This window comes from Morone saxatilis, unplaced genomic scaffold (genome assembly GCF_004916995.1).
Source record: "Morone saxatilis isolate NCDOM2014 unplaced genomic scaffold, NCSU_SB_2.0 Contig3, whole genome shotgun sequence".
Taxonomy (NCBI): domain Eukaryota; kingdom Metazoa; phylum Chordata; class Actinopteri; family Moronidae; genus Morone; species Morone saxatilis.
The window spans coordinates 21,454,208-21,465,771 of NW_023339873.1; the positions used below are offsets into that span (position 1 = coordinate 21,454,208).

The 11,564-nt window shown below is 42.0% G+C and overlaps 1 protein-coding gene across 1 annotated transcript in view; it reads left to right on the top strand.

The window, feature by feature from the left end:
* mpp5a (membrane protein, palmitoylated 5a (MAGUK p55 subfamily member 5)) overlaps window positions 1-11,564 on the top strand; it is a gene marked incomplete in the record, with an annotated part of 23,317 nt that continues 11,753 nt past the window's right edge. Inside the window, 2 exon segments of the mRNA XM_035674139.1 lie at window positions 1-136; window positions 10,613-10,921. Coding sequence (XP_035530032.1) covers window positions 10,742-10,921 — 180 coding nt within the window.

Sequence of the window (11,564 nt, forward strand, 5' to 3'; positions counted from 1 at the left end):
GTCCGAGAAACGGGCAACAAGTCTGTTAGAGGGAAACTGTGAATTAGAAGAATAAAGGCCGAAGTAGGACTGTTTGGATTCAGAGTAACAGTTCCCAGGTGGATTTAGCAGCTGAAGGAGTACGTGGACAAACACAGTGAGTATTCCAGTGCTGTCGGTCTTTGTTATCAACAGGTGCTGCAGGAAGGAGCGAGCTAGTTAGCTGCTAACATTAGCTTGATAAGTAAAATGAACCCATAGTTGCTGAATAAAGTAACTTTGTGAGGGTGGTTACTCACTAAACTGAGGCCGAAGTTTATACCAACTGAAGGCCCTTTGTTTCTACTGAGTATGAAGCTAATTAGCTTGTAGCTCAGCTGCATATGGGTTACTCTCATAGTGGAGCTGGCTAACCAAAACATAGCTAACGATACTCACTGAACGCTAGCTGACACTCCGCCCTGTCAAATACCGAAAGAAACTCTTGTGTACAATTAACGTTACATACTGACTTTATGTGATTGTAACTGTTTAAAGTTACAACCGAGGACCTAGTTTAATTCGTGTTTTGGTGTTTTGTCACCATTAGTGGGTTTTATCCCATAGTGTTGATTAATGTTACAGTATTTTATTAATGACTTACTGTCTTCCTGCTGAAGTTTACACTGCTATCCGGTATGGTGCTAGTTTTCAGTCAGTGTCAAGGCTACCAGAAGCTGAACTCCACTCAAAAGTTAAAGATTGAAGGTGTTCTGTGGTTATCAGAACAGCCAAAAGCCCGCTGTAATAAGAAGTTAACGCTATCTATCAATCGAAACTTCTGCTTCAATATAGATAGAAACTGCAATGAGTAGCTTTGAGAAATGAAGAACCTATTGCCTACCTGCTGTGTGCCTTCAGTATGCAGTTTAAGAACAAATCTGTAACAGCCATAGTTTTCAAACGGAGAGACTTTCCATCTTATCTGTTAGAGATAGAGAAAGGCATGTATTGGCCTGTGTCAGTATCTATGTGTACCAGTACTAATGAAAGCAGTATTAATGGCTCTTTCCTCCTTTTCCTGTGTTTCCATCTGGTTTAAAATCCCCACATTAGTCAGGGTTGTCAGGGATCCTTAAAAGACTTTTGACAAGTCCTAAAAATTGATTGGATTAATGACATTAACATTACTTGTTTTTTCAGTCTATTTTTTTTTTAGTATGTTTTCATGAAAAAGTTGTATCAATCAGTTCCAGTATGAATGTAAAATAGGTATTAAATTGCATTCATAATGGTCTTATTACATTTAATAGGGATGCACAATATGGATTATCAGCCATAATTTAATTATCCCAATTATTTATAATAATAATAAGAAGAAGGACTATAATTTATCTGTCCAGATAATTATTGTTCATCCCTAAAATGTACCCTCTTGAAACCTGCAGCAACCCTGGTTACTGTCAGTCAGCAGACTGTCAATGTACAGCCAAATGTTACAGTATCACACAGCTGGTGAATGTTTTCTTTGCGGTAACTCCACGGTTCAGGGTGAAAAGCCTACGTTGTGTTTCTCAGATACCAAGATTTTGGCGTGGATGCAAACAAGGAGGATACGTTTGAATAAACACAGACAGCGATGTACAGACAGAGGAGGAGAAAGGCAAACATGTTTCCTAATGGCTGTATCGTCAGTGTCTTGAACAGCACTGACACTGAAATGGCCTACTGTCAGTGAATGGCTCTGTCTTTGCTTTGTCATGATGTATGCCTGAGGCTGTGGCGGGGGATTTGATGATAACACTATGCCGCATTGGCAGTTTTTCTGTCACAGCTGCTGTGTGGCGAGGAAGTAACTTTGAAGAAGAACAGAGTTATCTTTAGGATCACAGTATCGCTAGCCTCATACAAGAATGTAGGACTGAAACCATCACATCCCATAATGCTAGGTCAGCATAGCTGCTACCTGCTGATAGGATTCAGTGGAAACATGGCTTTGTCCATCACAGTGAAAGTGCAATATGGCGCCAACTAGGGCTACAACTTACTAATTATTTCCATTATTGATTAGTCTGTTGATCATTTTGTCAATGAATTGAGTTGTTTGGTCCATAAAATGTTGATGAAAATGAAATGATGATCACTGTTTCCCAAAGCCAAATGTGTCCTCAAATGTCTTTTTTTTTCACAATTCATCATAGAAAGATATTCAGTTTACTGTCATACAGGACAAATATTAACATTTAAGTAGCTGAAAAATGATTAATCAGTTATAATAATTGTTGACAATTCATTCAGTAGTTGACATGAAATTAGTCTTTGCAGCTGTAGTGCCAACTGGTGAAAGAGAGCACGTAATACCCAACACACTGAGGCGATCAATCATACACTTAGCCAGAGGTATTTACAGATTTCTTTTGTGTTGCAGGTGATTGCCTATAATCCGTTGTAGTTCTGAAACACTGAATGACAGCATAAAACGGAAAAAACGGTTTGTTTGTTGCTTGCAGACCAAAATTGGTCGGTTTACATATTTTGCAGTGAATTCCGGGTAGTGGCATACAGTTCTTTACGACATTAAAATGTGACTTTCTACACTGTACATATTGAAAAGTGACTAATACCAAAAAGCTCCCTACAAAACCTGGGCTTGTCACGTGTCAAACCTGTCCTGCTGCTGCTGCTGCTGCAGTACATTTCCTATGGTGAAACAGTTACGGACAAGTTTGAGCTGTATGTCTACAGGTGTTGGTGCAAACTCTATACTGTAGCTAAGACTGTATTTTAAATAGAGGTGTGTGTGTGTGTGTGTGTGTGTGTGTGTGTGTGGTGCCTTTGTAAGACTGTATCTGTGTAGAGTTTGACATAAAAGGGTGGGGTTTTTCAGATGTTGCATGGTGGCAGAAGTGTTAGTGGCTCATATGCCACTGACAAGTTTGAACTTGAGCCCAACATAAGTTCCTATGTGATATTCCCTGTTGCTCTCACCAGCAGCTAAAGAGCAGCTGAAGAGCCTTGATATATGGCAGGAATATGTAGCTAGCTGAGTGAAGGTAGCTTCCCTGACAGGCTGGCAGCCTGAGCTGCAGGTGCATGCGCTTTATCGCCTACAGCTGTATAGTTTAGTGAATAGGACAGTATGTGAACACCCTGGCACTCTCAAACCGAACTGACCTTTAGATAGACTCTACTGCCAGGTATAAGGTCACATCGCTATGGTGACAGGGTCAAAGCTGACTTTTCCGGGCACGCACATACACACACAGTGAGCTAGTGAAGCAGAGAGGTGAGGACAGGCACATTGGGCCACAGGCCAGCAAAATACAGAAGTCCTCTGTTCTCTGGAATGCTCTCTGGCTCACTCTGGATCTCTGGCCTGATTGGGACTCAAAGTTAGGCTGCTGCCAAATCCAAAAGTGTCCCCGAATCAGGATTAGACTTAGGCTGATATTATCACCTGGTCAGTGTCGTCCACCTCGGGTACGGTGAAGGTTCCTTCCTTCCTGGCCCTGGCTATAGAGTGCTTTAATTCTAGTGCGCTGTTTGAACATTTGCTAAGCAGTTTCAGTCAGTCAGTCAGCCAGTCAGTCAGTCAGTCAGTCAGCCTCAGCCAGCAGAAACAATAGTCACACAATTTTAAGGAGCTGCTTAGCCTGGTTTTCAGTACAGTTTAAATATTGACAAACTAAACGCTGTTTCTGAGACCGTTCCACCATTCAAAACATTAAAAGTATAGATTATTTAGTTTTATTTGAAACCTGCCGACTAATGGCGATACAGCCAAATTCGATATCCCCCTGATATTTCTGAAGGGTGTGGTGGACAGATTGATAATTCTACAAATATGTTTCCATCACTGTTTATTGCACCATTACTTTACTCAAGTATGATAACCTTTTTTTAAGGACGTTGATGAAAGGTTTTTGAATTCTGTCATATCTAATAATCTTTTCCTATTCAGTACATTTTAAATGACTTCAAATATTTAAATAGAAACCCAGCTTATGTCTGTATCCCCTCCCTCATTTTGGCTTTTTCTCTCTTTGTCTGGTACAGGGTGGTACAGCCCTTTTTAAGAATGTAAGAGTGTGAGTGTGTGTGTGTGTATGTGTGTGTGTATTTTGGTGTGTACTGTTAAACACAAGATAAGAGGCAGCTCTGCTTCTGCTCACAATGACAATCACACACACACAGAGACTCACGGCTTTACTCTCTTTGTTTCACATAATGTTGGTTGCTGTTCAAGAGTTGCAGGAACACCGTGCCTTGCGCTACATAAACTCTTAAATTGCACACACATTATATGTATTTAGCCTGATTTTTGCCTAGATTTGGTTGCCCCTGAGTCATTTTAGAATGGGGACAAATTTCTGCCTGAACTCTTGTGGTTTGGTGTGCAGTTTCAACAGTCAACAATCTGGTTGGATTTGTGGCAAGTCCAAAGTTTTGGTCAAGTTGAGCAGTTCCAGGGTCTGATTTCCCTCATGGCTGCTGTCAAAAGATCTGATAGAAACTGCACTGAGCTTGTTTTAATATTATTGGAGTGCTTTTTAGCATGCTGTGGCTATAGCTGTAATCTTTACTATGCTGTGACAAAAAATACACCAACAGAGCAGCACAAAGTGACTCAGCTTTTGTTACGGATGCAGTTTGAATACACTTTATTGAAAATGGCGATGGACTAATTTAATCTGTGTTTATGTTCAGAGTACGGCTGGTTACCGAACTTGTCATTCGGTACCACATTTTGATAGCCAAAGTGTAAATCCCATCGATGTCAGTGCACAAATAAGCAGGCAGCAGGCTGTCAAGTGTCGGAGAGGCATGCAGCAAAAACACCCCAGCTGCTTATCTGCACAGATAACTAAGTGAACTTTGTGCTGCTTGTCGGCTAGCCAGTGCAGCTAACCTGTGTCTGCTGCTCAGTGTGAGTCTGTTCACCACGCGGTCCACCGGGACGGAAGCCGCGGCGCATCCTCTGCTCGCCACTTGGGGATGAATAACCAGGAGAGCATTTCTGGCGGCAAAAGTTGGCTGCTCCAATATTTCAATATGTATATATGTGTGAATATCACTCTTGCTTCTGGTCTTTATTAGAATTATGGCTGCGATAACTGATGTTAATCTGTTGATTATTGTTTAAATGACTGATCAGCAATAGAACCTAAACCACTGCTGCACTTTTGCCAAGGCAAGTAACAACACGCTGCACCTGCTGCTGGTGTAGTTAGACATACCAGGTTTGGGTTTCCTGCCCTCACAAGAAGCCACTTTCATTGTTACACAACATAAAGAAACAGATTCCTCACTGAGATAGTCCTCTACAGTAAACATCAGGCCTGAGATTACACATCAGTCCTGCTTTGCTTTGCCATGTCAATCACCTGACACACACAGGAGGAACTGTGAACTCTCCTCAAAACATGTCGCCATATACGCTTTATTATCATGTCCATAGTCTTAAGTAACCAAAAATCCGCTTATCTTACCTGTTTTATAATGTAAACTAGGTATAGGACGTTACAATGGGATTTTACCTCTGACATTGATGCTCCCTATAAACCACCAGTTGAACCTCTTGTTCACACATACATATTAAAGGTGGCAGGCCGGTTTAGTGTTGAGCCTGTAATGTACATACACAGCTCTGACTGGGCAGTTATGTTCTCTGACCTCACCATACTGCCACATGATGTAGTTTCCTGAGTGACTCGTCGTTTTTCTCATTTGACCCTGGTATCTCGGTAAATATCGTAGAGAGTGGGGAATCCGTGGACGGTGCAGGTTTTCCTCCTCCAGTTGAGTGGAGCAGAAAACAACTGTGAGCTTCAGTTCCCCACAGGATTCAAAACAACGGGATATCTCCAGGTTGATGCATCAGCGTGTCAGACAACATTTGCATAGAGTTGAATCTTTTTCAATAAGATATATATATAGCAGATCATTTCAGTGTCACAGTATAAAGACATTTAAACAGACTGTAGCTTGAAGAAGTGAAACTGAATCACTCTCTTTTGCAGTGTTCCCAAGCTTTTACTCGGAGCTCTTTTTGTTTCCCATAGCCTTGCCTTGAACTGTTGCCTCAGCAGGACACACATGCATACACACATTCATACATGCACACCAGGGGGTAAGCTGGGCCAGCAGATGGTGTTGAGTGTATGTGTGTGAGTTGAGGGGGGATCGTCATGTTAGATTATAGCTTATCAACCCGGTGTGTGTTTCTTCAATATTGTGTAGGCCAGCAGGTCCTCACATAAAGTCGCTGATCTGAAGGCAGGGATCCAGTAGGAATCGGCCATAATACAGGATTTTCCAGCCTAACTGGGTGTCAAAACCAAACCCTGCCTCATCATTTTCACCCACATCTACAGCACATTCAACCAGAAACACTGATCTCTCAGTCAGAACGTATGGATCACTACTCCAAGTAGGTCACGGCTCTCTCTCTGCTAGCTTTCCACATCATTGGAACAATAGTATTTTAATGAGCCTGTCTCTCAGTAGGAGAAAACACAACTCTTCATTTACATGTATGGTCTCAACCTGTCTCTGTGTGCAAAAGCAACACTCTGGCTCACCTGCCATTTTAAAAGCCAAAGTATGTAATACATGTCTTATAAAAGACATTCAGCTCATTTTCGGTATTCTTTTATATATACAATCAACTTGTGTATTCATATACACACATTTGACACGTCTTTCATTCAGAGTGAGTGCAGAGTGGACAGCAGACACACACCAGAGGCTGTAGATAACTGAGATATATGCCTTTGTCATTTTAATGTAATTTGTGTTCATTTCAGGCCCTGACCCGGTTAGTCAGGTAACAGCTGATGTCAACATCATAACTGGGATGGAATCACCGTGGAAACCTCATATTCCAGTTGTAGCATTAAGATGCTGGTTCTCTACCTGTTACACAGGTGGCTGTGAGTTGGAAACAGTTTCACACCACGTGCACAAACTTAGGCTGGCTCAGTGTTATGGGTACATTTAAATGTCAACCAAAGAGGTGTCCCAAATCATTACTACTTACTCATTCTGAGCATGCTTTAAGTATGCATTGTGTTCACACTGGGAAAGGGAACATTATGTTTACCAAATGCAGTACGCATGCTAAAAATGGATTTGATTTTGTGGGTGTTTTTTCAGAGCAGATAGGAGGAACAGCACAGGTAGAACTAATACCGCTACTGATGGCTCTGTTCCTTTCAAGTGTCTCTGTTCACTGCAGCCATTTTGACATGAAATAGTAGGGTAAACACATGTTACCAATGACACTAACTAAGGCTCCGTTCCATTCAGTGTAGCAAAGCCTTTCCAGTGAGCCAACATGCGCAATAGCAGCACCCTGTCTCTGTTCGACCTGAATGGAACTGTGAAAAAGGTATATACATATCAAAATGGAATGCAGCCACCATGTTATTAATTACACCTGTGCCTTCCCTACTCAAACGACAGTCAAAATGTCTGCTGTAAAAAGGCCTATAGAATACATTCTGTTTACAACTGGTGTGTAATGTGGAATTGGGACACAGCAGCAGTTTGACATTGAATCATTTACTTACAGTATAATACAATAAAGTATGTTGATATCTTGTATACTGCTGCTAATACTTTAAACCGTATACCGTAAACATTAGTATGTAGTACCTGTTTAATAAGTCATAAAGCAGTAGAGCAAACTAATATGTAAGGGTTAGAGTGAGGGTGCATCAAACACAGTGTTCACATGATTCCTGAAAAGAGGTCTAATTGGCCAATGTAAGTGAAAAAGCCTGTGTTAGTAGTGGACTTTGGTGTGTTGGGGCTTTATGTGAGTATAAGTTTGTTTTTAATGGACTTTATCTTTCTAAATGTTCAGCTGATATTACCAACTGTTATCTATTTTCATTTTTAAAGTTCCATTTTTTGTTTTAAAGTTAAATTAATTTCAGAGAAGCATTCAAATATCTCAGGTTGGTCTTTTTGAAACCTGCCGGCCCCCCGTTTGTTCCTCCACCTGTGTTTAAAAGCACCTGCTACCACTCCGTTAAATAGGAACTCCTTTCAACAGAGACTCAAACAGCGGTTTTCAGAGCTTCACATCTACAGCTTAACTTGAATTAGGTGCTAACCAGGTGCTAACCCGTGTTCATGGTCCACTTCACTGCATGAAGTCATCCTCACATGCTCAGCCCAGGCTGTTAAATCTGTTTTTAGGCACTTGTAATCCATCAGGATGATTTCCAGTGGTTTGTTTTCCTTGCTTAAGGCCCCTGAATGAGTTTCAACAGCCTCTTTGTTATCCCCACTGTGTGCTGTATCCCTCATTGTGGTTAAATGTTTGTTGTTGTAGGAGGAAGGCCGGCCCCCCAGAAGAGCTGCTTAAATCCTCCTGCACTTACCTCTGCTCAGTGATGTCTGAGCAGCAGACACTGACTCCTCACTGCAGGGCCTTCATCACTGTTTTATGGCTCCACTGGCTCTCAGACAGAAACCTTAAACCCGCTTCTTTCGCTTCCATTCACCTGCTACTCATTTTGCTTCGGCAGACCTGTCTTGGAGACTCAGACTGGAAGATAGTTATCTTTTGACCTCATAAACTTAAAGATTGTAGACAGAGAAGACTGAAAAGCATTCCAAGGCTCAGACTAGTATAATTCTCATTGTATAACCTCACACTAAACAGTAACTTTTGCACAATCCTGGTGTCTGAATACCACTGGTTTTATGTGATATGTAGTTTCAGCCTCACGTTAGCTTATGTGCAGAAGAGTGACCCCGATCAGTTCCACACAGTGTGGATACAGCTTTTGAATAGATAAAGAAGAAGTTCTCTGGTATCTGAATCAGAACTGGCAGAGAGAAAGTGGGATTGTGTGTACCTCCTGTTAAAGTAGCTGTACTGGTAGCAGTCGTATTTTGTTACAGTGATAATACTGCACTGTTCCTCCCAGCGTTTCAAGGCCTCGCGGTGACCGGTGCAGTGAGAATGTAAGCGCAGTGTGTTTTGATCACTGACTCGGGCATACACACACATACACACTCTCACCCTTCCCCCATCAGTGGAATTTTGTTCCCAGGGCTGCCTGGCATTCCTCACTGCTGCATCATGGGACCTCTGCCGTGTGTGTGTGTCTGTGTGTCTGTGTGTGTACAGTCCTGCTGGTAAGAGATAGCATATCAAGCATGCTGTTGTTATTGTGGCGCTGCAAGATAAGGCATCCATCCATCCATCACTCACCTTATTTCTACCACCTCTCTCACCCTCCATTCATTTCTACCTTGCTTTCCCCCTCTTGTCCCTCCCTCTATTTTGTCATCCATCCTCTCTTCCCTCCCACCACCTCCCTACATAGTACTGTGTGAGCGTGTTTGTGTGTGTGCGTGCGTGCGTGTGTGTGCGTGTGCGTGTGGTGCAGGGGGACCACCCGGCTGCTGACGAAGCCGTTGTCATGGTTATGGGTGAAAAGTGGGGGGCTGTGATGACGTTGTTGGGCCTCAATCACTAAAGAGAGAGGTAGAAATGACTAAGATGGAGAGAGAGTGACGGTGTGTTAATAAGTGTACCAGTGAATCAGTCGGCCACCATACATGGTGTACAGTCAACCAGTCAACCAGTTGCTCATTAGAACACTAACTAGGTCAGGCTGTGAACCAGCAGTCAGTTTATAAAGCAGCAAGTAAACCAGTCAGGACACTCTGTAAATCAGTCACTGAGCTAGTAAACTACTCAGATGTTAGGAGCAGGCAGTCCGACCACCATTAAAGGAGCATTCTTATTTATTACAAGAATAGTTTTGGAAGAAGAAGCTCTTCTCACAGGTTTCATTTTGAGAAAAAGTGATGTCATTTGAATGCAACAATTAGAGTTTAGCAGCAGCGTGATGACACTTGTGTGGTTGTTTGTCAATCAAATGTGATCAAACCACACCAACACAGTCCTGATGAAGTAGATCAGCTGTGTGTGTTTTTTTTTTACTAACTGTCAATGAACGAACCAAACTTAAAATAACAATTTAATGTTATCAAGAAATACTGGAATTTGACTTGAAAATGAGTTGACTTAGGGGCTATAATTTCTCTTGTTGACATCACAGTGGGCTAATGTGTATGTAAAAAAAAAAAAAAAAAGAAAGTTGGCCGAACTCCATTTAGTGAAGCTCCTGGTTTTGTGTATGCTAGCTTACTTTCCCACTGGGACACTTGAATAAAGCCATAGTTCATATTTCTAGTAATGCCTGTGCTTTTTCGTCTGTGACAAGTTTAAACGTCTGCTGTGAAAAAGGTCTTCGTCTTTCTGCCAACTTTGTTCCATTTTTTACGATTGATATTGGGGACAGTAGCATTGTGTTCACCAAGTGAATTGCTTACATCTAGCAGCACTGCAGCATTGCTTTTCTGTCAGTGAAAGTAATCAGTTAGTAAGCTGATATACCAGTTAATCAGTTAATTAGCTAGAACATACATCAGCCAGTTGTGTGGTTTGCTTTAAGAGCATCATGTGTTAAAGCCAGTTCTCTACACAGACCTTGTTGTTTTTTGTGGTGTGTTTACTCATACCAGACTGTAAACAAATGGGTATCCAACCATGTTGAAGGAATGTTAGGATGCAGAATGTCACCAGTCAAACTAAATGAATGACATCATTTTCCTGCTTTCTCCACAGGTGAAGGTATCATGGCCACCCTGTTTACGGAGCTGCCCTCCTAGAATTGCCTGATACATAAAGATACATACCTGCACATCCCTGGAATCCACACAAACACACCCACCTTTGACTCGTGGTGTGTGAGGGATGACAACCTCCCATCTGAACGGCCATGTTGCTGGGGAGGGAGGAGGTGGAGGAGGAGATGAAGAGCTGAGGGGAGGACAGCAGCACCGCGAAATGGCCGTCGACTGTCCGGGAGAGCTGGGTAGTCGAACGCTACCGGTCCGACGATCTGCGCAGCTGGAGAGGATACGACAGCACCAGGTATGCACACACACACACGATTATTTTTAAAGTACATTTAAGAACAGCTACGGCTGATCAAATTGCTAGTAAGTGCAAAACAAGAATCTAAACAGACTAATGAGAATAACATTAAAAGACCAGCGTGCTATGTCACAGTCACTACGCAATGTCAGTACATCTTTGTGCCAGCTGACTTCACAAGAGCTAACAGCAGTGGTGGAACACACACTCATTTAAAAAAAAAAAATTATTTGTACTTGTTTTTTTTTTTTTAACTTTACTTTGCAGGTTAGGAATTTGGATGCAAATGCATATACATATGATAAAATTTTGTTTCCCGCATATAGGCTTTACTTTAGCGGGCCGCCCAGGTTTAGTAACTGTACCAAAAGTATATTTTGCGTCCCGCTGTTTTTATCCAACCAAGAGAACAACGCCATCCATGACTGATTAACTTGTGGACAACCTCCTATACGCTCTACTGACAATTGCACATGCTCTGCAGAGAAACACAGAAAGAGAGAGAGACGTTCTCTGTTATTATGCTAGAAGTTGCAGACGAGCTGAAGGACCAGGTAACACAACAGTGACCAGTGAACACACCTCGTCGGTGCCATTGTAGTTCGGTACCACATTGGTTTCAATGTCATTAACAACAAGC